General features: G+C 38.3%; 2 protein-coding genes across 4 annotated transcripts in view; one reads left to right on the forward strand and one right to left on the reverse strand.

The window, feature by feature from the left end:
* The first annotated feature begins 342 nt into the window (after positions 1 to 342).
* Positions 343 to 3,087, forward strand: ssr3 (signal sequence receptor, gamma). Its single transcript, XM_084125260.1, has 5 exons — positions 343 to 598; positions 1,002 to 1,128; positions 1,226 to 1,324; positions 2,603 to 2,734; positions 2,817 to 3,087. Exons 1-5 carry the CDS (start codon positions 466 to 468, stop codon positions 2,881 to 2,883), a joined length of 558 nt encoding a protein of 185 aa, XP_083981386.1. The 5' UTR covers positions 343 to 465; the 3' UTR covers positions 2,884 to 3,087.
* Positions 3,088 to 5,204: 2,117 nt separating this feature from the next.
* The window catches only part of kcnab1a (potassium voltage-gated channel subfamily A regulatory beta subunit 1a), an 86,854-nt gene continuing 65,056 nt past the window's right edge, over positions 5,205 to 27,002 (reverse strand). For 2 of the 3 annotated variants that reach the window (XM_084125255.1, XM_084125256.1), the window contains 12 exons: positions 25,645 to 25,682; positions 22,147 to 22,226; positions 22,020 to 22,064; positions 19,621 to 19,665; positions 19,115 to 19,158; positions 16,447 to 16,533; positions 9,869 to 9,954; positions 8,212 to 8,332; positions 8,033 to 8,127; positions 7,794 to 7,914; positions 7,582 to 7,670; positions 5,212 to 6,198 (listed from right to left, as the gene is read on the reverse strand). In XM_084125255.1, coding sequence (XP_083981381.1) covers positions 6,109 to 6,198; positions 7,582 to 7,670; positions 7,794 to 7,914; positions 8,033 to 8,127; positions 8,212 to 8,332; positions 9,869 to 9,954; positions 16,447 to 16,533; positions 19,115 to 19,158; positions 19,621 to 19,665; positions 22,020 to 22,064; positions 22,147 to 22,226; positions 25,645 to 25,682 — 941 coding nt within the window. In that variant the 3' untranslated portion in view covers positions 5,212 to 6,108. Of the gene's footprint in view, positions 6,199 to 7,581; positions 7,671 to 7,793; positions 7,915 to 8,032; positions 8,128 to 8,211; positions 8,333 to 9,868; positions 9,955 to 16,446; positions 16,534 to 19,114; positions 19,159 to 19,620; positions 19,666 to 22,019; positions 22,065 to 22,146; positions 22,227 to 25,057; positions 25,185 to 25,644; positions 25,683 to 27,002 lie in introns of those variants that run through there. The other variant, XM_084125257.1, reaches the window with a different exon arrangement.

Consider the following 27,002-nt stretch of genomic DNA (forward strand, 5'->3'; position numbering starts at 1 on the left):
GTGTCTTTTAAAAACGAGTCATTTGTAACTTTGTGTTGTGTATTTCGTGTTGTTGTTTTTTTTTTGTATTTGTATTATTTTTTTTGTATGGATGGACCATGAGTCTGAATAAAAAGATACTACTACTACTATTGTTGTATTTTGTTATGACAATGACAATAATTGTTGTTAATGTTTTATTCTTTTTCTGGGTTTTTTTTTTCTTTCTTTTTTTCAAGCATTTAATATTATATTAATATAAAAAAGATATCATTTTCTTTTAGCGAACTGTCCCTTTAAATGCGCGAGACCCTCCCGGACACTAGCAGGCAGCGTCTCAGCGCGAGTCTCCTTGAGTTCTGCGCGCACTAGTTCTACGTCACTGTTTGTGCTGACGCGGCGTAAGCGCTTCATCCATTCGGATCACATACGTGTCTGTCTCTTTTCAACCAAACCTAGGATCCGAGCAGTGGACAGACCGGAGACATGGCTCCTAAAAGCGCCAACAAACAGCAGTCAGAGGAGGATCTTCTCCTGCAGGACTTCAGCAGGAACCTGTCGGCCAAATCCACAGCGCTATTCTACGGCAATGCGCTAATCGTGTCCGCAATCCCCATCTGTAAGTTCCTCATCTGTCCCTGCTGAAGACGAGACCCAGACTTACTTTACTTGCTTAGTTATCTATCTATCTATCTATCTATCTATCTATCTATCTATCTATAAAAAAAGACTAAACTGGGAACGGTCATCGCACTTACATATTGTTACTTTAACTGCTTCTATTGTTCTCCTCATTTGTTTGGATAAAAGCATCTGCTAAATGGTTAAATGTAAATGTAATGGTTGAGTCTAAACATTGAACTGCTCACCTAGACACTATTCTAATCTAATGAGTGTGCTTTAGATTCTCACATGTTATACTTTATCTGCGTTCTTTTCCGAGGTTAAACGTTCACTGATGATTGATGACCAGTGTTATTGTGATTTATGCCTGATTCCTGCACATGTGTGATGTTGTCCAGGGCTGTTCTGGAGGATCTGGCACATGGATCTGGTCCAGTCTGCAGTGCTGTATGCAGTCATGACTCTGGTCAGCACTTACCTGGTTGCCTTTGCTTACAAGAATGTCAAATTCGTCCTCAAGCACAAGTAAGAATGCCCATCTCTTTTCCTTTTTCTCTCTCTTTTGGGTTTTGTAAGCTTAATTAGTTCATTAGACTGAATGGATCAACTGCTATACTTTCAGGGTTGCTCAGAAGCGTGAAGACGCCGTGTCTAAAGAAGTGACTCGCAAGCTCTCTGAGGCCGACAACCGCAAAATGTCCCGCAAAGAGAAGGACGAGAGGTATTCATCTTAATTATGACACATTCGAATCGGCTTGTCTGCTTTTATCAGTGTTATTTTTGTATTATGTATTGCACTATATACTTTATAAAAAATATATTTGAATTTGTATCTGATTTAGTAATTTTATTGTGCTTTTGTTATGTTTTTATATATATTTCTATATAGCTTTATTTTAGTTTTATTGTAATTTTAGTGCTTAAATTATTTCAGTTAGCTTCCAAGGCAACATTTCATATTTTATGTAATATTTGTATTTATGTAGTTTTTGATACAATATTTTATTTCAGCTTTAAGTTACCAAAAAACAAAAATACTTTTTTGTTTTGTTTAAAATGATTCTGAACAGACAACTAAACAAAATAATATGTAATTTATTAGAGGTTCTGACAGAATTGTTAATTAATGTGAAGGAATTATTTGTAAAAATCGGATTGAATGAATAATTCAATGACTAACTTGTTTCAGTACTGGATGAATCAGCGTTTTTGAACGAAACTCTTGAGTGAATGATTCAATGACACATTTTTAACAGTCCTATTCATGAATGAGAGCCGCTCTCTTTGGCTTAGCGGCATCACAAACACACATTTAAATGATCCGGTGTGAGTTTGTCAAAGGTTTAATAGACACAGGCGAATCGTTGATGTTTGAATCAAGATCGTGATCTTTTTAACGCTTAATCGTGCAGCTCTAGTGTTCAATTTAGCAACCATTAAAGCAACACCAAAGATTGTTTTGTACCTTAAAATAATGTTTCCAAAATGGTTTCAGTGGTTCATCAACTCGTAACAGGGTGAACGGCACTTCTGCATTCGCTTTGCGACCCTCTATCGGCTTTAACCGCACTATGCAAGTTTGCCAGATCGGGTCGCGGATCTGTAGTTCGAATGAGACATAAGAAACTACAAATTTGACTATAGCCGATAGGTGGAGCCTATATAAAATAATATCCGTTTCTGATGTCACAATACATTATACTTTCATATCATATCAATCATGCAACACACTCTACCTTGTGTGTGGACGTCGTTATTTCTAAAGCCGGTGCTGGATAAACAAATAGCATGCGTGCCGCGGTATGCTAAATTATTTACGACAGCGGTAATGGACAATTCCACTTCCAACCTGTAGGGGGACTGAAGAGGAAAAGTGCTTTAACAACACTGGCTATTATTGAAGACAGAAATGAACCACTTTAGATGTATCCTGTTGATCTGCTCTTAAATGTCTTCTGTTTGAACGTACTTTGTTCCTAACACCGAGTCTTTGCCGCAGGATCCTTTGGAAAAAGAATGAGGTCGCCGATTACGAGGCCACAACTTTCTCCATCTTTTACAACAACACACTCTTCCTCATGCTCGTCATCATCGCCTCTTTCTTCCTACTGAAGAACTTCAATCCAACAGTGTAAGTTTACTTCAGTGTTTACTCTTTTAAAGCCGATTGATTGGTTCAGAAGTCTAACGTTTACCTGATGTGTTTGTCACAGGAACTACATTCTGTCCATCAGTGCTTCTTCAGGACTGATCGCCCTGCTGTCCACTGGCTCCAAATAAAACAGGACAAGATTGAGGAACACACAAAATGAGAGGATTATGGGATTGGGGGGAGGGAGGTGTGGTGACATGTTAAAGGAGGTTTGTTATCATTCAGGAGGGCGTTTATCATTTCATATGTTAAAGCTTCATGAAATTCATGATCAGTTAAGGCCTGTATGGACTTTTGTTTTTGTTTTGTACCAATAAAAGACTGTTTACTCATTTTTTCTCATCATATTTTCTTATAAGGAATACGGGAGTGCAATATGACCAAAATATTCCACTATATATCCTATACTGTATATCACTATATTGTGATTTCTGATGGAAATTCCACCTATAATAAGCAAGCACACACACGGGTTTACTGGCCTTATGTGTTTTTATTTTCAAGCATATATTCTACCTCTATCAACTGTTTACATATTTATATTTACAGAAGTCACTTCTGCTATACAGGGAGAGATGCATGATATGAGAAAAGACCCTGATGCAGAGATTCAGAACAGCCTGTGTATCCAACAACTCATCTCAGCGTTACAAACTCTAGAAAACAACAGACACCACATGGTGTGATTTCTTTGTTTTTGTAAAAGACTTCATTTACAATTGAGAAAAGCTCACAGTATTCCACTCGTGGACCCATGGGAGAATGGGCAAGCCCTAATGTTCATGCAGGTGAGAATCAAGGCACTCCGCAGGGAGACTAAAGGTAACACTATGTACACACTGTGTTGCTTTCAACACTGTTTTTGATGGTTTTCTGTACAGAGCCATCTTGTTTTCATCAGGTTTCAAATGAATCTAAAAGCTCTGAGAAGTTAAATACTACAGGGTTAAGCAGCTCGTCAGTCTTTAAAACATCTAGGGCATGATAAAGTATGGCTTTCAAGTAGGGCAAGCAAGAGTTATAAAGTCACACATGAGGCACCCGCAAACTGTCAATCAAATTCACCTCCAATATATCTTAATGCTGACATGCAGATCAAGAGCTCCAGTCATTATTCACGGACCCTTATGATGATTCAAACATATATATATATATACATATATATACAGTGCTATGCATACATTTACACACCCATGCTAAAGTTGACTAAAAAGAGGAATAAAAAATCATCTTTTGGAAATTGAACTTAATGCCTTAATTAAAAAAATTAGGAAAAATCCAACCTTTAAGAACACCAATTTTCTTTGTGAATGAATAATGTATCGTAAATAAATAAATGTTCTTCCTTAAAATACAGGGTGCATAAGTCTGGACACCCCTATGTTAAATTCCCATAGAGGCAGGCAGAGTTTTATTTGTAAAGGCCAGTTACTTCATGGATCCAGGATAATATGCATCCTGATAAAGTTCCCTTGGCCTTTGGAATTAAAATAGCCCCACATCATCACATAGCCTTCACCATACCTAGAGATTGGCATGGGGTACTTTCCATAAGATCATCTCTCAATGCAAATCAAACCAGTTATTAGGCTAACTGAAATAAAACCATGCCAATCTCTATTTATGATACATTATTCATTCACAAAGAAAATTGGTGTTCTTAAAGGTTGGATTCTTCCTAATTTTTTTAATTAAGGCATTAAGTTCAATTTCCAAAAGATGATTTTTTTATTCCTCTTTTTAGTCAACTTTAGCATGGGTGTCTAAACTTATGCATAGCACTGTATATATATATATATATTATTTATTTATTTATTTTTAAACATCTCACTTTTTTTTTCTTTCCATACAATGAAAGTCAATGGGGTCCAACAACAGGAATAAAGTAATTCAGGTTTGGACCAAAATGAGAGTGAGTAAATGATGACAGGATTTTCATTTTTTGGGTGAACTAATAACCCTTGTGAAAAAGAAAAGGCATACTTTTAAAAAGAGTACTTATCATGGAAATAATATACTTTAAAAGGATATATTTTTATATTATAAATAAATGCATATAGCTGAACTTTAGTGTATATTTTGACCCACTTAAGTAGGACGTAATTACAACATCTTTTGTATTATATTTTATTATATTATTGTCTTTGAAATATAGTTAAAGTGTACTGCTGAATTTATTAAGCATTTATGGTAAATGTAGAGATACTTTAAAAAAAAAATCTGTTGAAACTTGTCACACATTTGTAAATGATAAAGCTGTAATTTAGTACATTTAAAATATAGTAACTTTAAATGTAATAATAATTAAAAGCAAGTACGTTAGATATGCTTTGGTATGTTAGTCAACACATCAAAATAAGTGTACTTCTTTAAAGCATGACAAAAGATTATCAAAACCAAATGATTTAAAATATACTTTAAAGTAAAACATAAAGTAAAAAGTCCAATTAAGTGTTAAGAAACTGAAAGTGGCCTTTAATTGAAATTAGAAGTACAGTTTTTTACTTTTAAGATTTGAAGTACACTACAAGTGCACATTTAAGCACACTTCTTTCTCACAAGGGCATCCCTTGAATTCCTAAACTCTTCCTTATTACTGATACTAAAGGAAAAATCAAGTCACTCATTTATAATCAAACATTACCATGAATGCATTAGTCTGCTGGTATAATATACTCTATGCATGTCAGATCAACTTTAATACTGTATATTATGCAGTGCGGATTGAGGTCGGTTTATAATACAGTTGCATGTTCAATAATCACATATGCTACCCTCATTCAAGTAATTTCCAAGGTCCGAGGTGTGCATTGAGTTATTTATCCATGGCTCACATTATGAAGCAAACACACATATTCTCTATTAAAATATCCCTCATAATATATCAATACAGGCAAAACAGCTCGAATCTTTGCGAGTGCACATTGTTCCACCGAGTCAGAGCTCTGCAGTCTGTGAAACAGGTGTGCAGTTGCTGTGTTCGAACACAAGAGGGCGACATGCGCTGTTCCTCCGCTCTGTGTGCTAATACCTCCAGGTGTCCCAGTGGCGGATGGTTTTGAGAGCAGAGGCCAAGCATGGGTCATGGGTGTTTATGAAGTTCAGAAGTGTGTGAAGCTCCTGCAAGGTGACACCTGGACACCAGTCGTGGGATTCTCGCTGTGGTGTTCGGGTGTGAAGGCACACCAGCAGAAACGGGATGTAGGTACAGGTTATGGAGGACGGCACTCTAAGGCTTCAGAGAGAGGTCAGACCGATGATGGAAACAGATTTGGAGCAGGAACCACTAGGGCACGAACACTGCTACACACACACACACACCTCCCTTCACCATGAGTGTGTGTCCGGAGCCACTAGGACCGGAAGTCCTTCTTACTGTACGGCCTGTTCCCAAGTATATGATCAATGTCTGAAACTATATGGGATGTCATCTTTGGAAGTACCTGAATGTGCAAATGAATTAGTTAGGAATCTTCTGGAAGTTAATAGATGCGTAGAAAGTCATAGGGCTGTTTACACCAGGTATTAAGATGAGTTTTGGTCGCTCGGATCACAGGTGGACGACGCTAAATACAGGTGTAAACGGGGTCTAAAACATTATGAGCTTGTCCACTTTCAACCACTTCCAGAGGTAGTCGAAAACACATTGCTTTCGTAGTGTAAACGCTCATGTGTTCGAACAGCTGCATACTACTGACCTGATGCATAATCATTATGGGAAGAGACTAGCCAGATGGGATTTAAAGGGGTGGTTGATTATGATTCCACTCATCTAACTTTAGTTAGTGTGTAATGTTGCTGTTTGAGCATAAACAACATCTGCAAAGTCACAACGCTCAAAGTTCAAAGCAAAGGGAGAGATTTGCTTTTACAGAAATCACTTTTTAAGGACTACAACAAACGACTGGTAGAGACTACACAATATTCTTCCCGGGTTAGTGACATCACCAGCCCTATTTACATAAACCCCGCCTCCGGAACACGATTTATAGATTATCAAGACAGAATATGCTAATCAATGACTAGAAGATAACTACACATCAGCTTCATAAATTCATCAACTAACCATTCAGAAATGTCCTGTTGCTTCTACATGTTGTCACTTCTTCTTGAGTCTCTCCATCTTTCTGACTCCAGTTTGAATATAAAAGGCTAAATGTTTTTAACATTTTCAGTGCATGTCCGTGTGAGTGCAAGCTCTTGAAGCTCCGCCCCCTGTGCCGGGAGCAGCAGCTCATTTGCATTTAAAGGGACAGACACAAAACGGTGTGTTTTTGCTCACCCTAAAAATTGTCAATTTTAACATGCTATATAAAAATATCTGTGGGGTATTTTGAGCTAAAACTTCACACACACACTCTGGGGACATCAGAGATTTATTTTACATCTTGTGAAAATGGCATTATATCACCCCTTTAAACTTTGTTGGCTGGAGACCCAAGTTTGGTTTATTATAGATGAAAAACATACCAAACACAATGTTCTCTCACCATTCCTGATTTCTAACACACACTCACAGTGTTCGGCTGGTCTTGAAACTGTAAGAGCAGAAACTAAAGCTGATGCTCTCTTTGTGTTTTTCCGTCATCCATTCACATTCATATGTAAATTGCGTGAGCTTATTTTGTCCATTAGATCGAAAGATCTGAAAAAGCCCAAACATAGACCCTCCCCTCAAAGAAATCAGGACAGAAGTGGCTGAAAGTGGACAGAAGAGACGGATTAAAACACTAGATGTAAATGGGAATGTGTCTCCCTCGTCTACTTGTGATCCGATCGACCAAAACACATCTTAACACCAGCTGTAAACAGAGCACATATCTCACCTGTATGGCTCCCAGGTTTTCAGTTAACTGCTCTGCATTAGAGGTTCCTAACAGGACTGAACTCACTCCCTCGTTCCGCAGACACCAGGCTGGAGGACAACAAAAGGCTTCAAATCAATCTTCTCAGCAGATTACGATTTGTTGACAGAGTGGACAGTAATGTGAAGTAAGACGACTGGTTGTGTCTGAAGTGTTGATGGGAGCAATCTTACCTACGGCCAGCTGAGGCAAAGTACAGCCAAGCTTCTCTGCAATATGACCGAGTTCTTTCAGCTTCGCCTGCTGCTTTCGTCCATCCTCACTCACTATCTTGTCTTTCAGCCACTGGTACGACTTCAAGACAAAACGAGTAGACGAGTAAAGTCGGGTAGGAAGAAGCATGGCACAAAATAAATACTTGATTTGTCACTGTGTATATTGCAAGCGAGCACGTTTATAGCAAATTAGGTACCTTCATTGATGCCCTAGAGGATTCTGGGATACCATTTTCATACTTTCCAGAGATGATCCCACAGGCCAAAGGGGACCATGTCATGGCGCCCACACCTACAGTCACACACAGAATGAAGATGAGTTGTGCTGCATGACGGTCAGGATTCAGAGAGTAAATGATGATTGATTGACACCTGCCTATCTTATGGTAGAGCTCAGGCAACTGCACCTCGACCTTCTCCCTCTGGAAGAGATGATACTCCGCCTGCTCACACACTGGAGGAATCAGGTTAAACTGCCTCGCTACAGAGTACGCCTCCTAGAAAGACACAATCAGATTTACACTTTTGAAATCAAATACATGCATACATCTCTGTAATAGCTACAATTCATACATTTCCATTTCCACCTCCAAGTGCTTTCATAATGTCTTTACTGGGCGTCAGAAGAAGCAGATATTGCAGATATTTCATGCTGGAAATTATTCTCATTATATAGTGATGCCTGAGGCTAGTCAGTAACAAACCTAGTTACAAAAATGCCTGTTTTCACAAATCATGTTGGTTTCAAACACCTGTTTCTATCATTCAGTCTAAAATGTAATATAAAACTTCACTGCTGTTGGATAATATAATATCATATAATATAATATAATATAATATAAGTAAGGGTTAATGCCCGACGAGGTGTCCATTATCAGGTTTTAATGGACGACGGCGAGGCGTGAACCGTCCGACGCGCATCGGACTTTTGCCTCCGCCGAAGTCCATTAAAACCTGATAATGGACACCTCGTCGGGCATTAACCCGCTTATACCATGGTTACTTACGAAAGAAAGAAATATTTAATCAATTAATAATACTTTAATGTGTTTTAGAGTAAAAATCGTGAGGGTTTTTATTTATTAAGTCGAGCGCACTATTTAATATCTCCCGTATACAGGCGTTGCCAAGCAACGTGGCCACAGCGACCCGACCGCAGCAGTTGATCAGTGAGTTTGAGCCAGCGCAATCATTTAGAACTGTCATCAGGCAAATTGACGGGACGCCTTTCCTAGGTGTCCATTATCACTTTTTAACGGACACCCTGCAGCCAATCAGAATCGAGTATTCACCCAGACCATGGTATAACATAAGATAACATAAGATAACATAACATAACATAAGATAACATAAGATATAATATAATATAATATAATATAATAGTAATTTTTCTGTAGCCTTCAAGGTAGAAGCTAACTTTCAAAAGTAAACTAACATTGGGAAATATTTATTGTAGTAAAAAGTGTGACAACTAGTTATTTTCTCCAATATCGTGTATAGTCATATCCCATAACTGATTGGCTCCTTGGTATCATTTCAGGCTATGAACACACGTTCCAGTCGGGGGTGTGTTTACGTGGGATAGATCTGGCGTGACACTAGAACATGGTATTATCACAGTCACACAAATTACAGGTCATCAGTGTGTGTCCTCTTTGTAAAACTCTGATCAAGCCTACATTTATCGCCCATGAATTGATAATGTCAGTGCTTAATTACAACATATCAGTTTGTGCCAACTTGCTTTGTGCAACACTGCAATTACAGCAACATACAGTACTGACAAACCACTGACTTCAGTCACAGGGCTAAAAATATGTGATGTGGCCAATATACACTAGAGGAGCTGAGGTTGTTGTTCCAGCAAACACACTGTTTGCTCCTGAATTCAAGCTTAAAGGAAGTAAATGATCAGCAGTTCTGTCATGACATGCAAGTGATGCACTTAATTCTGCTGAACTGGTGTGTCCTGCAGGGTGCCATGTTGAATGAAGTATCTCATGACAACTGAGGTTAAGAAAAATGTTACTTACCATTATTTCCATAGCTGTCCATCGTGAGGTTCCCCAGTACATGGACATGCCCTGGTTTATCACGTAGGTCATGGCTCTGACAATCTCTGTGGAAACAAACATTCACAAATTATGTTCTGTTATGAATGTTATTGTATTGAAAGTGCACTTCTAGTGTACTTTAAATCTTACATGTATATATATATATATTTTTTAAACTACTTGCAAATAATATATCAATGAAATAAAAGGCCACATAAGTGTACTTAAAGAAAGTGCACTTATATGTTTAGTTGCACTTTAAAAAAAAGTGCAATTTCAAAGAATTTGTCGTGTTCAAAGCAATGATCACATGACACAGGAAATTTAATAACAAAGCCTTTACTTGGAAACACGCTGGACTATATAGGAATCTCGTTTAAGTATCACACAAACACAAATGATACTGGACAAAGGACTGAGGAAACTTAAAGGCTTAAATACAGTTAATGAAGGAACTAAATGAACCACAGGTGAACCTAATCAGTCACTGATGAAACCAACTAGCAAAAGGAACTGAAATTAAACCAAAATTATTACAAATTACAAATATATTACATACAAGGTTCAGTAAAAATGACGTTGAAATATATTTTAGTTTATCATAAATGCTTGTCAGTAATTCAAATACAATAAAAGTAATGAACTTGCATATAAATATGTAACTAAATTCTATTTATGAAAAAAGCACTTAAAAGTTCAGCTGAATGCAATTAACATATATTGTAAACTACAATACATTTTCAATTAATTGCAATTAACATGGAACTAAAACATTGGACCAGCATTCAGTTCCCACTTAAGTATATTCTTAAAAAAAAAAAAAAAAGCTAAAGTATCCCTCTTTTTCACAAGGGCGTTTTGATAATTTAATCTTTAATTTTATTTAGTTTATGTTGAAAAGCCAGAACAAGTAAAAACAAATTAGGCTGTTATTAAGATAAAACAATAAACTACAATAGTTCCACTGGTCATTAGTCATAAATGTCAGATTTGGTGCAAATTAGCTAAATTGTGAAATTCTCTAAAGCTGTGTGTGATTAGTGTTCTTTTCTGCTATATTCAGTAACATAATCTGGTATGGTGCAATATATTTTCATTCACTGTGTATCAGCTTGGGTTCATTAAGTTCAGATTGACGTACTTTTGTGTGGTTTCACTCACTTCAATAAGTGCACTCGTGAGGAATAAAAGAATGCTAAAGTGCAGTGTAACTTTATATTCCCCTCAGCTTTTAAGCAGGGGACTGCAGAGCGACTGAGGAACTTTAATATGCACTGCACACAGTGATGAGCACCAAACTCTGGACACTTTACGCATCGATGCAGCAGAAAAGCACTGCATAGCGATCTGCCTGCCCATGTCTATGAGATAGACAGTGAGAGAGAGGTGTCAACGTCTAGCCCATGTTTAAAGATAAAAAGCATAGATGATTAAGCAAAACAGGCTCAATGGAAAAACATGCCCATGGCAACATTGCTGCAAAATGATGTTACACTCATGTGTAATATCTTCTTCTGTAACCCCCAGTCCGAGCAGGATTCAAACCGGCTTTTCTGGCATGGGAGTGAGGTTTTACTATCTGGCCTCTGTTACACTCACCCCACTAAATCGTCTCATCCGGGTCACGGCACCAACGTAACTCCTCCGGTTCTACTTTGAACGGGATTTGAACTGGCGTTTCCAGCATGAGAGGCACACAGGTTCACTAACAAGGACACAGCCTTTAGCGTCAGTCACTAGTGACTCTTGAGGCCAGGGGAGTGAGGTTTTACTAACTGGCCTCAGTTAGGCTCATCCCCCTAAACCGTCCCATCCGGGTCACGGCACCAATGTTACCCCTCCGGTTCTACTTCTACAAACAAGGACACAGACTTTAGTGTCAGTCACTTCTCTTGAGGCCGGGGGAGTGAGGTTATACTAGCTGGCCTCAGTTACGCTCATGCCCCTTAACCTCACTCCCATCCGGGTCACGGCACCAACATAACTCCTCCGGTTCTACTTTGAGCGGGATTTGAACTGGCGTTTCCGGCTTGAGAGGCGCAAAGGCTCACTAACAAGGACACAGCCTTTAGCGTCAGTCACTAGTGTGACTCTTGAGGCCAGGGGAGTGAGGTTTTACTAGCTGGCCTCTGTTACACTCACCCCCCTAAACCGTCCCATCAGGGTCACGGCACCAATGTAACCCCTCCGGTTCTACTTCTACAAACAAGGACACAGCCTTTAGCGTCAGTCACTAGTGTGACTCTTGAGGCCGGGGGAGTGAGGTTTTACAAGCTGGCCTGTGTTACACTCACCCCCCTAAACCACCCCATCCGGGTCACGGCACCAATGTAACCCCTCCGGTTCCACTTCTACAAACAAGGACACAGACTTTAGTGTCAGTCACTTCTCTTGAGGCCGGGAGAGTGAGGTTTTACCAGAGTGAGGTTTTACTAGCTGGCCTCAGTTACGCTCATCCCCCTTAACCTCACTCCCATCCGGGTCACGCACCAACATAACTCCTCCGGTTCTACTTCGAAAGGGATTCGAACTGGCGTTTCCGGCATGGGAGGTGGACACACTAACAAGGACACTAAAGACTGCAGCCTCTAGCTTACAGTGGCGGAAAAAGCACTTTCAGTTTTCTGATGAACGTGAATCTGGCAATGTTTTATTGCGGTGATTGTTGTACATATTGTGAGAATTTTCAATCATATTTGAAAATAACATACTACCTACACTAAATCTAATAAAAGCAAATGTGAGATAAAAACACATTTGCTGAAGCATCCATGTCATTTTAGCTTGCTAAATGCATTGCTGTACCAGGTGAGCTACCAAACAAGTTTACTATGTCAGAAACGTCATACATATGGAGCTGTTTATGTGATGCAAACATCAAAACTTATTAGTTTACAAATCATGCACTATGGTATAAATGTTTTGAGGTCATAACACAGTATTGTGCAAGGAACTGCATGAAAATGTCTTTATTAATGGATAATCTGCCTCTAATCATTATTTTTGTGTTTTGTTGGCTCTAGTGTTAATTTCAGCCAATGGAATCAATTTGGGGTCCTAGACAGACTCAACTCACAGAGCGAACTGCATTGGAAAGGTAATGACATTTATCATAAATGAACAGAGTTTGTAACAAATAAACTTTATTGTGCTAGAGGATGATGTAAAAACAGTAAATGGAAGTTAAATTAACATCAATCAAGAGAAGCAGGTTGTCAGGCTGTGTTAGAGAGAGCTGAAAAGCTTGTTAAAGTAGAGAAGTCTGAAAGTATTGGCTGAGTCAGGGTGACCTTGGCATCTGGCGCAGGGCTTTGAAATATTACTAAGCCCTAAATGCTACACAACAGAACAGCTCTGAGCAGTACATACATTACCAGAAGGGCATACTGATCCCCCTCGCCCAAGAGAATATTGATTGAGCTTACAAAAAGAGGGTGGATATAAAAAATCTCTTAATTTCTAGCTCTAAACTGTGCTCTAAACGATTTAAGCCATTTTGTTAACTTTGCTGCTTTATGCATAAGCTAATGCTTCCCTGCTATTTACAGAGTTTAAGGCGGTCACATAAGCCGCGTTTCCATTACCCTTCAAATTGCACAAATTGAAATTGCGAATTGAAAATACGCCCAATAGAAACACGTCATTTTCACAAAAACTTCCATTTATCGCAAAAAAAATGTTACGCTTGCATGAGGTGGTTTTTCAGGCAATTCGAAAAATAAATATTTCGCAAAAAACTGCAATGGAAACAGTTTTTGCGCATTTCCAGGTCACCTGACGTAGATGATGTGGTATGTTTGGACAGAATACGAGACAGAGTTCTTTATTAAATTCATAAAAGACAAAAAAATTACAGGAATAATGGATTCTAAACCTCAAATAAATGCCACATCAAGAGCTCGAAGCAGAAATGAGGGAGATACTCCCAGAAACTCCTCATATGTGCTGCTCTCAAGTATAAGGGTCTTTCCTTGCCATTAATGATTGGATAACACACATACGTCTCCTTCCATTAATAATAATGGCCAGTGCAGTGGCTGAGATACATAAACCTACCAACATCTGTTGCCATGATTTTTGGAATTACTTACTTATTGCGAGAGGAATAAAAATAAGTTTTAGTCGCATAACATCGGTTAATGGAAACGCCGTCATTTCGCAATAGTTTTTTCTCTACATTTAGAATAAATGAAATTTGAAAAAAAAATTAAATTTGCGCAAATCTGTAATGGAAATGCGCCTATAGTGTCCAAACCTGCTCCTGGAGGGACACTGTCCTGCACAATTTAGTTACAACTAGGGATGCACCGATATGAAAATGTTGGTCGATACCAATATTTGAAAGCCGATAATCGATATATTGGCTGAAAAATGTAAATACAAATTTTTATATAATTTTTGAGAGCCTGATCACAAAAACAAATGTCAAGCACACAATTATAATGTTCTCATTATAATTTTATGTAGCCTATATGACGGACTTTTTTGAAGTGATTCCAATCATATTTAAAGCAGTTCAAAACCATCATGGCGAACAGTGAGCATCTGAAGTGTCTCAGCTGAAGGAAATAATCCATCTACTGGCTTTAATATATTGGCCAAATTTTCTTATTAGGCTGATGACAATAACATTAAAAATGAACACAATCGGCTGATACCGTTATGGTGGCCGATATATCGTGCATCCCTAGTTCCATCCCCAAATTAAACACTCCTGAACCAGCTAATCAAGGTCTTACAAACTAGAAACGTCCAGGCAGGTGTGTTGAGGCAAGCTGGGTCAAAACCCTACAGGACAGTGGCCCTCCAGGACTGAGTTTGGACCCCTGACATACGTTGCGATTTCTCAGGGCAACCATTTCAGTGATATCTGCCAGATAGTAGAGACATTTTAAGCAAAGGGCTAAAAACAGCCTGCCTAGCATTTTAACATGCTTTATACTAATTAGCACCATCCTGAGAGATCATAAATTGTCTTGAATCCCTCCATGGTTGTCTCTAAGGCATGAAACTTTCTGAAAGTATGTGAAACAAATGCTTCTAGCTATACAGGCTCAATTAAATTCATAGGACAATGCATTCTCATCCCAGTTATAGGCTATGCGTTGCGCTTTATCACTAGGGGTGCTGTAGGCAGGTTCGTTTTTTCCAATTCTTCAGTCAATTTTCGCTTTAGTACAATTATTAAACTGTTGTTACTGCCACAGTAAAGCAAGAATGCACAAGTATCAAGTATGCATTTGCAGTACATTTGCTTCTGTTTCTGGCCTTCAGAAGAAAAACAACTTTGAATCATTCATGTTCTCCATCTTCCTCTACTACTATCTGTTCTTCTCTCTTCTTCTTATGTATTTAGGCTTTTGGCATTTGTCTGTAGATAATACGATGGATAAACGAAAGAGAAAATCAGCTAGTCATTTCTTTCTGAAGGTCAAAGAGGCTGGAACAACTATCTTTCTTCTCTTCATTTTGCTCTTGAGAATAAAACACTCAGTTTTGAAAACGGCATCGACAGCAGGTACTCGTTTTAATGCACATTTTCTCCATGTCACTCTTGGTGCAGTTGTTTCTCTCTATACGCCTCATATTTTGTAACCGGTTTATATTGTTCAAGAGACTTCGCTATTCTGTGGTTTGTACCAAAAGCACATTATTAAACTGTAGATTCGATTTTCAGGCTGACTGCACTTGAAGCTTTGGGCAGCACTGAGCTTTAACAGCAGTTTGGTAGCTTGCTGGCTGCATTGCGTTCCTCGAAGAGGTCAGGTTATTCAGAAAGGCGCCCCGGGGACTGCACTTAATCATAACCCTCTGATCATGAATACATATTTCAGAGCACTTAGGCCTCAGATGGATGTGCCTGCAGGACACCAACACTCATTCTTTTGTCCATGTCTGGCTTTTGATGCCGTATTGTCATTGCAAACTTCACAGCACTTTTCTAGAAAGTATCCCAAAGTGCTTTTGTGAGGGTATAAGGTACAAAAAGTCTACTAAAGTCTTCAAGATGTACCCTGAACAAGTCAATTAATGTAATGATTTTCATGCACTGCCGTTCAAAAGTTTGGGGTAAGCAAGATTTTTTTAAATTAATACTTTTAATGAGAAAGGATACATTAAATGGATCAAAAGTGACATATACAGTAGATTTGGATTTCAATTAAATGCTTTTAAACATTCTATTCATCAAAGAATTTTGGGGAAAATATGTCACAGATTCCACAAACATATGAAGATGTACAACTGTTTTCATCATTGATAACAATCAGAAATGTTTCTTAAGGCATGTCGTGAAACCGAAGAATGCTGAAAATTCATATTTGCCATTCCAGGATTACATTACATTTATAAATATATTCAAATTGAAAAAAAGATTTCAGAATATTACTGTTTTTGCTGTATTTTTTTATCAAAAAAATGAGACAAAATTGAGATAAGCAAATGAGACATTTTTAAAATCTTCCTCGCTCCGTTCCCAAGGCTCTCGGCCCCACCCTGCTTGCTTTACTTACTGACCCCAAACTTGTGAACATTAGTGTCTATTTGGCCAAACTCACCCTCCATCGGCGTGTTGCTATCGGGCCGGTTGGCGAAGACCACATCTACATATTCCAGCTGCATTCTCTGCAAAGAGCCCTTGAGACCTGAAAGAGGAGACGGTTATTGTGAGTGTGTTTGAGTCTTTTCAAAAAGTCTGGTAGTGTTTACCTAACAATATAGCGTGATTAGCTGTGCATGGGAGACGGGTTTGTGCTAATTGAAAAGGTGCATGCTATGACAGATCACAATTTGCTGACGACATCAGGAGAAACCCTCAGCTGTGTGAGTCTGCAGTAATCAAGCTCTTTCTGTGCAGGGCGCCAGGGCTCGTTCACTCGTTGTGTCTCTGTCTTTAATTCGGCTGGATTGATTGGGACTGGGTTCCCTCCTGTGCCCATCTCTAGAGGCTCACTCTGACAGGGTCAGCATCCTGAGGTCAGATGAAGCTTAACAGTCAGGAAATGATGGTGTCTGTCAGCAGTTTGAGACACAGCGAGAGATGCGATTGATCAATGATATAGTGGAAAGTAGCCCAACGAGAGCTATGTTTCAATCCAAATTTGTGAGTTTAACTTGCGTGCAAAGTTGCAATATTGCATAAAACATTTGCAAATAAAGCAGCGTTTCCATCCCATATGTTCATGAGAACAAAAATAAATCGTCACTTCCTGGGAAATTAGTGTGAATATCTGTAATAAAAATGGAAGTTGCTGCAACTGGGGAAGCCGCTGTGTCTCTTTTTTCCTACATCGTAAATGACTTATGAAACGCAATAAACGCCGTCATGTTATCTTGCGTTCGGATGCTGGTGTTTGTGAACGCATTATGTAAGACGCTCCGGAATTAAACCAAATCATTCTGATGACAGACTTTGTCTCAGGCATTTCAGAATGATCAAATCAATTAGCATTCACCATCGCACACCTGCAGGACAGGTGATAGGTGCGTAAGGAAAAAGACCAAATGGGTAGGTCAAAAATCTAAAAAAAAACCCAAGGAACTCGTTGCTAATAAAATTTTGATACTCATTTGCAAGTACTGATAGTGTGCGGGAGTTGCTTTTTTTTTTTTTTTAGAATGATCAAACCAACAATTGAGATGCTGTGATGCGATTGGTCACTTGGTTAGTCCAGTTATCCAATCAAATCCATAGTTGAGTTTGTTGTGCATCAAAGGGATTTATTCGGTAAATGTTTTTCCATCGTAGTTTATTGGATCAAAAATGTATCCGCCTCAACTGAGGGCACAACTGAGTTTGCCATTTCCATTTCCATTCCACCTTAATCATTATCATTAACATTATTTTATTTTTTTAAACTCAATGTAATTTTTCTGCATGTTTTATATCAAAAATGAAACTCGCTCATCACAAGAGAAGAGTATTCAAGTTGTATGCATTGCATGAATTGCATTTTGAGTGCAGTTTTTAAATAACTAAATCCAGACTGTCATACTATGACATAACTTGACAATCGTGGGGAAGGGATGTCACTTCATTTCACAGGACCACATTCACAAAATCTGTGTATTTACACAATATTTCACAATATCTGTGTATCCTGAGAGACAGATTGTGTGTCAAAATGTGTATGTGCCAAAAATGTATCTCAGCCCACCGGTGTGTGTGTGTGTGTGTGTGTGTGTGTTTCAGGTAAACCCTTCGTTACATGGTCAAAATGTCCCCACAAAGATGGAAATATCCGAAATACATGTTTTGGTCCCTATGAGGAAAACAGCTTATAAATCATATTAATTATTATTTATTTATTTTTCAAAAAATGCAGAAGGTTTTCTGTAATGGGTAAGTTTAGTGTAAGGGGATATAATATACAGTTTGCATAGTATAAAAATCATTATGTCAATGGAATGTCTCCATAAAACATTAAAACCCGTGTGTGTGTGTGTGTGTGTGTGTGTGTGTGTGTGTGTGCTCGTGCGTGCGTGTGTGTGTGATTTGCAGCCTTACCAGACCAATGACTGAACCAAATGCAATGATGTAAATATAATTTACGGACTTCACAGACAAGCTCCAGATGCAGGGAGCTGCAGGTGTGTTACAGGAGTGTGTATCCTGAGCTCTGTGTTTATAAAATAGGTGTCTGGCCTCAAACTTGCTGGCATGGAAGAAAAATAAGAACCCGTGCAGAACAGCACACACAACCAATCATTCATCCACCATGTAACCCTGAATATCTAGGCCAGGGTGTGTATTATTTCCTGCACCTTCACACCAATGGTAACTCTGAACCTGCTGAGAGCATCTACTGTGTGAATTACAACATAACTCGTTTTTCAGGGCAGTGGTTAATACTGTAATATTAAAAGAATAGCTCACCCACAAACTAAACTGATTAAACATGCTGAAATGCAACTAAAATTCAAGGTGCCTGTTTGTGTCAGATGAAATTCAGTCATGAATAAGTCAGATGCATGGGCGATTAGGCAATCATTCTCGGCTTGATTCTGTCCAAAGTGTGTTCAGTGACTGATGCCGTTTGGCAAGTCACTCTCGTGTGTGTCTGGCTCTGTCCTCTTTAGTCCTGCTCTCTGTTAGTTCTGCCTTCCAGAGCGAACACTAAAACCACTCAATCAATGCCCCGCGAGGAGCCAAACACATCACACACACACACACACAAGCTGTGATCACACAGTGAGAGGATTTAAGAAAGAGAAAGTGTACTTCACCTTCAATAATGTGTTTCCTAGAAAGGCCTCGTTCGGTCTCGGCTCTGTGGCGAAAAAAGGAGACGGACGTACATCACAAAAGCCAAGTTTAGTTCAGTCTAACATATGAGACATGTCTTCTTTTTCCTCTTCCAAACTGGGACTTTTGCAAATGCTCACTTTTCAACTTCAAATAAAACGCTGGCATTTGTAAATGCTTATTATTATTCATGAGAGAGGATTTGTGGGGAAATGGGACAGGCCTTTTCTTCAGTCTTATCGAGGTCCGCAGCTGCACTTCTGCTCACTGACTCCCAGAACACTTTCTCATTGAGGAAACACTGGGTCAGCACTCGCCCTGAACTGACGACTATAATTGCATTTATGAAATGTGGGAATCTACGGATGTCGGCGTTAAGTGTGCTGCCCTTTAGAATGTGCAACAGCGGGAGTTATGAAATAAAAGTTCTCATGATTGGAAGTGACATACTGTACGAGCACAATGAGCGAAATGACAGTTTACTCACTTTCCACCCCAGTAGAGCTTTGTGGTAATAACCAGACTGGATCGCCTTGAGAAAAGGAGGAAGGAGAGAGGGAAAAGTGAGTTAAATATGCACATAAATGTTCCAAAATAACTTTCACTCAAGGGAAAATGATAAATCAATAAAACCATTGGTAAACAAACAAAAAATCTGAACAGAGGAGAGTCTGCTGGAGAAAAGAGAACGACAGAGCTCGTAATAAAACAAGAACCAACATTAGCTTGGCTTTTCAGAGATGGCGAGAACTGAGGGATTTGAAATGTTGTAAAAGTGACGCAGAGATGGAGTTTTTATTACTCAACAGGTGAATAAGGTGTTTTATTGAACAGATAATTTGCAATATGTAGTTATCTGTTATCTGTTATTTTACTGTATTATTGGTTAAATAAACAAAAATATTAAACAATCTTACAGAGCCCAAACGTTTGAACGGCAGTGTATATAAGACATTTATTATCCAAACGTTGCAAAGATTCACGAGGAAATGCACAATGGAGTCTGATTAGCATGCTGGATGAAGCCATGCCATAACTGCATTATCATCTAGATCTGTTTGCAAAAACCAGACTGGTGTGATTTCAGTCTGACTAAACTGTTTAGTTTAGACAAATTATGTTTTTAGTCTGACTGAAATTGAATGGCTTCTATATATGTTGGCCAGCTATTCGCTTTTTCATTGGTCACATGACTTCATCAAACAGGAGCAGACTGTTAAAACTGTAGAGAGAGAGAGAGAGAGAGAGAGAGAGAGAGAGAGAGAGAGAGAGAGAGAGAGAGAGAGAGAGAGAGAGAGAGAGAGAGTGTGTGTGTGTGTGTGTGTGTGTGTCTCTGTGTCCCTGTTGCTGTTTTGGCAGTAATCTGTCGGTCTCTCAGAGACTCGCTCTACTCCGCGTTGTTAATGGTGTAAATGAGATTTCACTGGTGTGAACTTGCGCTGTCTCCTACATTCACAACTGAGAGCTGCCCTCTTAATCGTGGCCTTACAAAATAATTAAGATACAGTTTAAAGAAGAAAGTTGAGGCTGTGAAATTTAACACATATATCAGGCCAGTGTCGTATTATAAGTGACTTCAATGACTTCGCATTTCACACCCAATTGTCACTGTGTAGCAAACAGACATGTGAACTTCACACCATCATCTCTAAAGGAGGAGTGAGAAAAAAGCAAAGAGAATGAAAGAAAAGGGAGGAAATTGGGTTATGAGGAAAGTGGGGAATGGGGCAGGGATTAGAATATGGCAGAGAGAAGGAGAAGGAGAAAGAGATTGAATGAACTGAAAGATATGAAAGATTGAGTAGGAAAGTAAAGTATTGAAAGACAGAAGAGAGGGCAACTCAACAGCATACGGTCTCTGCTCGGTTCATTAAAACTGTGGATCCCAGGGGTCACTTCATCTTTAATTTACATCCATTAAACATTTACAGACAAGATCAGTTCAGATGTGTTGATGAATTTATATAAAAGTGGCCAGATTAAATTAGTTGTGGGACAGAGTGAATCTGAACACTACAGATCAGTCTGATGAGATATGTATCAGAGAGAGAGAGAGAGAGAGAGAGAGAGAGAGAGAGAGAGAGAGAGAGAGCGTCCATGGTAATCTTGGGAATTACATTATAATCTGTCAAATAGTAAGACACTGTAATGCAAAACTGTATTAAAAACCCAAAATAACTTTTTTTATTTCTGAGATGGTAACTGGATGCCACCCGTTAACTTAGTGCTTTTCATGAACACTACAGTTCATGAAAAAAAAAAACACAGCAGTAATATAGTGATATATTATTACAATTTAAAAAACTGTTTTCTATTTAAATATATTTTAATGGGATACGTTGTTTTTTTTTGAAAAGTAAAATGAACAGCATTTATTTGAAATAGAAATGTTTTGTAATAATGTAAAAATGTTTTTAATTGTCACTTTTGATCAAATCAATGTCCTTTCTGAAAGTATAAAAATCTTTCAAAAAACTTGCACACCCCCTCAAATCGTAGGGAACAAACTCAGAACAAACAGTTCTCAGGCAGTGTTTAGTGTGTATTCGCAGTACACTACCATGCAGTAATTAGTGTGCACACACACTGTTTTCATCTTTTCACCTGTTAAAACTTTCCCCCACTACACAGCTAATGTGGAAAGTGCTTTGAATCTTGCAGCGAATAATGAATCTCACTTAAAGTGACAAATCAGTCAATTTCAAACTACTGGCATCGATTAAGTGAAACTGAGCAGAATCCTGGAGATCAAAGTCCCCAAAGTGTGTGTGAGTAATGAGACGTAACCAACGACTACAAAGCTCCAGTTCCACTTGTTCTCTCGTTTGTCCCTCCTCTCTCGTGTATTACAGCGACACAGATGTGCTTGACATATATCAGCCGTACCTCCAGCCCTTCTTTTTGATGATGTTTCCCAGGATGACTTCAGCTCTGTAAAAGACAGAGATGTTAATAATGACTCATGGAGTAAAGTGAATTATGGGTAATCTTGTTGATGCTGAGTCATACTAACTTTCCAGCAGCGTACACTTCTGCGGTGTCAAAGAGGTTCACCCCACTCTCGTACGCTATAGTCATCAGCTGCTCCGCCACCTAGAAGACACACACACACACACACACACACATACACAAAGAGGCAGAGACACACACACACACGTACACAGAGACAGAGACACACACACACACACACACACACACACACACACACACAGATAATTAGAGATAGAGGGGTCATGCCCTTCTGAGCCGTCACAATAAGTGTATAATACTTTTATTGCCATTTATTTTCACTCCAAATTTCTCGAAATCTCAAATCTCCTACATCAGTGAAGCAATGGTGATGCTAGAGGGTCCATGGAAAGTTTAAGACAAATAAAAAACTAAATATATATATATATATATATATATAGATATATATATAGATATATATATAACAAAACATTACATAATTATTAAAATACTATATTTAACATATTTTTGTATTGTACTTCAAATTATTTTGTTAATTTAATTATTATTTTTAAAAAGTGTAGTATAAATAAAATGTAAAAGAAAGTTTAATGCAATAAAACACATAAAAAACTTTGTATATATATTTATAAAACTGAATAGAAATGTCTTTCATTAAATATAGACAGAATTATATATAAAATTTACTGTAATATATACTATTTTTCTCAGTTTAAATGGGTATTTATACATGAAAAAAATAAGTTTTTTGGAAATATTTTTATTTTCCCTTGCAAAAGGATAATCATACTTTATAAAAAAAGTACAATTACTGTTTTCCGATCCATATTCACCTATGAACAGAAAATGCGCTATTGCACATTAAATCAGGACCAGGCTCATTCCACATATAAGAGTATTAAACAGAGATTGGCCTTTTCAAAACTTTCGTGTCACTCTGACATTTAAGCCGTGAGCCAGTCTGAGTCGTTCAGGTGTGACTGTGTTTAGATTGAAGCAATTAAAGAAATCCTGATGATGATTTAGAAAGTTCTGGGTGTTTTCGGGAAGTCTCACAGTGCAGAGCATGTCGGCCTCATTCACTCACTCATCAATAACGTTTCGATCAGTGTGTTTGGTTGTGCAGTGTATCTGCAGCAAAACCGGCAGGGTGAGAGTGTGTTTGCAGGTGATTGAGTTTGTGTGAATATATGTGCATAATTATGAGCTTATTTGAGTCTCTCACGCTCTCCCTCAGGCCTAAATCACATAAATGAATTCGCATAAAAATGAGACAAAAGCAGAGCATTGGTTAGGGGAATTAAAGCATTTTTAAATTAAGCACAGAAGAGAGGAGAGATGTTCACCTCAATCATCAGTGCACGTATTAATATAACATTTGAGAGCGCTAATGTAAACGGATTGCTGTTTTTTAAGGGTTGTGATATTCTTAGCTCTTAGGTCTAAGTCTGTATGACTTCGTAAACTATGTGAACTAGTTCTGTCAAAATAATGCTTTTGGTATATGAATAATAGGGAAAAAAATTAAAATGCATCTGAAATATAGTAATTTCTAAGTCAGTTGTGAAACTCTAGAGGGCGCAGGCTGATGGGCTCTTAATGAAATCTACAAACAATGACATCATTGCTACATGGCACAACCTGATTGGCTGACTCTGCTGATCCTGCAGCCAATGAGATTGCTTGCTCAACATTTAAATAGTCTGGTTGATTGTTTGCTGTAAGCTAGTCCTGCAGGTCCTCTGAACCCCTCCTCCTCCCCAGCTCCTCCTGCCTAGATCTGACACAGGATTCATGTCTATTTAAGCAGCAGCAGCAAATCTTACATGCTCACAGCAGCGTGTGTGTGTCTCTGAGAACCAATAAAATGTATTAATTAGGGCTGGGGGAGTTAACGCGTTAATCTTTGCGATTAATTTGAAATGTTTAACGCATTAAAAAAAAATAACGCAATTGACGCAGCACCTTTTTTTTGCCTCGTTTTAATGACTTCCTGTTGCGGCTGCTATTGAAAAGGCCGAAAATATGCTGTCCCGCCCCTCCGTGTTCGGCGATCAGGTTTCATTCTCGCGCAGCTTGTTTAGTAACTTTACGTGTGTGTGTGTGTGTGTGTGTGTGTCGGCGCGCTGCGCTCTCTGCTCAATGTTCAGCTCTGCGCGTTCTGCTCTGTCGTTAACGGCCCAAACATTTACCGATCACGCACTGGAAAAGCAAAGTCCGCTCAAATAACGTGAAATTTCTCAGTAGTAGACTTCTGTTTGCTGAGCTGGTATAGCCATGCTGGCAACAATGGTAAAATGACCTGCTCTGATCACATGCTCTGGTAATAATAGCTTTGCATGACTATACTTTATTTTGATAATAAGTCAAAAAATAAATCTGTTAAGTCTGAGTATGTTGCATAGAACTGAATGAAGAATAATATATTGATGTTTAATATTTTAATATAGGGCTATTTTCTGTCCAATTTGTGTGGACATTTTTCTTTTTTCCCCTTTTTTTCTGTGTTGTTTAATTTAATTAGTGATTCTACGTTTAAATATTGATGATTTTAGGGGGAAATGCGATTAATTGCGATTAATCACAGCAAATTGTGCGATTAATTAGTTAAATTTTTTTAATCGATTCCCAGCCCTAGTATTAATGTATGCAAATTTAAAAAAGTTGAAGTACTACCTAAATGCTAAGAATTGCTTTCTAGACTTTCGAGCCGCATTTCCCCTATTCAATCTCCTGCCACAACAACGTAATGTTTTGGATTATCAGTGGCACGTCATGTTTTCAGTTTTCAGTAATCAAATGAAGCCAGTACACGAGGAACTGAGAGAAGAGCCACTTCACACTCTGTAGCCTCGCATTTCATACGTCAACTCTAGTTTACTTAACAGAAGCCTCTTAACACTTCCTTTAATCCTCCTCCTTCTACTTCCACACACTCTGAGACTGTTACTCACACAAAGTGCTAACATAAAGTCCTGATTCAGACGTTGCCCTCTGACACCCCAATGCCTCAGAGAAAGCAAATCCCTTACGACGGCAGAGAAACAAACGGCCCTGCCACTCCACGCTGGAAGTCCAGTCAGATCCACTCAGCTAACGGGACGCTGAGTCATTCCGCTGGCCAAAACTGTGTGTGTGTGTGTGTGATTTGGACGGATTCCAACATTTCATGCTCTATCTCTTGACAACCAGCACAGAAAGGAAGGGTCTGTTCGACCGCAGAGACTGAGGACATTTTAACCCTTCCATTGAGGCAGAAAGATGTTTTATATAAACTTTAATGCCCTCAGAAACAAATCTCATCCTCACTTGTCCTCTAGGTTGACACGACTGTCCCTTCCATGACATCTTAGTCTGTGTGCTTGTATGTTTTACACAACTTCTAGAACAGACTGTCAGGGTCTTTCGCATCATGTGTGTGTGTTTGCCATCGGCTGGCTGTTCTCGTCACTCTCGCTGTTCTTTTCACTGCGCTCTGATTGGAATACTTTCATAGCTTCAGGTGAGAGTCAGTAAAGAAAACAGAGCAATTCTCACTTACTTCATCTGAAATCTGCCCTCCAAATGTCACCCAAGTGCCTGTGAAGGAAAAGGAAAAAAAAAATGTTGAGGATGAATTATGAAAAGCACTTAATTCTCATTTAATGACTGTTTTATTATCCTTTTGAGAGCAAAAAGGAGACCAGAGAAAACTGTGTTTTCTGTATTGTCAGAATCGAGGCTCTACTGAATATGTAATTATAAGCAGCCTATTCTTTTTCAACCATTAAGATTTTCATCTGAACCCGTACAAATTATGGGTTGCCAAATGTGAACGAAATAATGCTGCAAGTAACCACACAGTATTGAGCTCAAACAAAAGGCGATTTTGACATTAATAGAAATTTCACACGTAATACAATATTATATTTAATAAACAATATTTTAATCTTTAAAACAGTTGTGTTTAATTTAAAAATATGTATTATTACAAATGACCTACTAGGACTTGTCACCAAAAATTGAGATTAATTAAATAATTGCTTAAAATCACAGCCCTAAAAATGTCTACATCTCCATCTTAAATTAAAATCAAAATCTTGAAAATAAATGTAAACTACAACTGGAAAGCTAAATATTTATGTAATAAGCACATTGGTGATGCTTTGCCTATTAATGAAAGACTGTAGCAATACAACGGAGCTTGTGAAAAACAAATAAAATACGTGGTTTCAGAGTGCACAAGTGAATACGCTAGTGTTTGCTCGTATATATACTTAGATTTTCTCCTCTCTGTTTCTCAGGTGCTAAAAGTAAAGGACCCTAATAAAGATAAAGAGGTTTGGACAATGGATGGATGGATAAAGGTCACATGCATAGTAGGGGTGTAACAATATATCATGTCACGATATATCGCAATACAAAAATGCAACAATATGTATTGTGAATAGTGACAAGATGTATTGTGTATAGTTCACCCAAAATAAAAATGACTGTGTGTTTTAGTGTCAGTACTACATTAAACTGCTATATACAGTATAATGTTGAATATAATGTTGAATAATGCAATGGGGGAATATTTGTGTGTCCTGATAATGCCAAATGTCTTGTTACCAGTAAAAAGGCCTACATTATTTTAAATATATCTAGTCAGTGACAGAGATCAAGCATATTCATCTAAAATAATTCAGTATTTTCAGCTTCAGAATCATGAATATTTTATTCTGGTGTCTCTACTGTCCTGTGCTTTGGGTTTCCAGCACCAAGTCCAAGCCTATTCATTTACACCCACAATACCAAATTTATCATTTTAATAAACAGTAATGTTTTTGTTAACCTTTTACCAAATGTCTTGGAGTATTGCAATAATATCGTATTGTGAGTTTAGTATCGTGATATGTATCGAATTGTGACATGTGG

Source organism: Abramis brama (genome assembly GCF_963993115.1).
Source record: "Abramis brama genome assembly, chromosome: 9".
In the NCBI taxonomy this organism is placed as follows: Eukaryota; Metazoa; Chordata; class Actinopteri; order Cypriniformes; family Leuciscidae; genus Abramis; species Abramis brama.

Bases quoted from the DNA above. Each gene is read 5' to 3' on its own strand.
- ssr3 (XM_084125260.1), top strand. From the start codon at position 466: ATGGCTCCTAAAAGCGCCAACAAACAGCAGTCAGAGGAGGATCTTCTC. The intron at 599-1,001 runs GTAAGTTCCTCA...GATGTTGTCCAG, and splicing joins CGTGTCCGCAATCCCCATCT to GGCTGTTCTGGAGGATCTGG. The intron at 2,735-2,816 runs GTAAGTTTACTT...TGTTTGTCACAG, and splicing joins AAGAACTTCAATCCAACAGT to GAACTACATTCTGTCCATCA.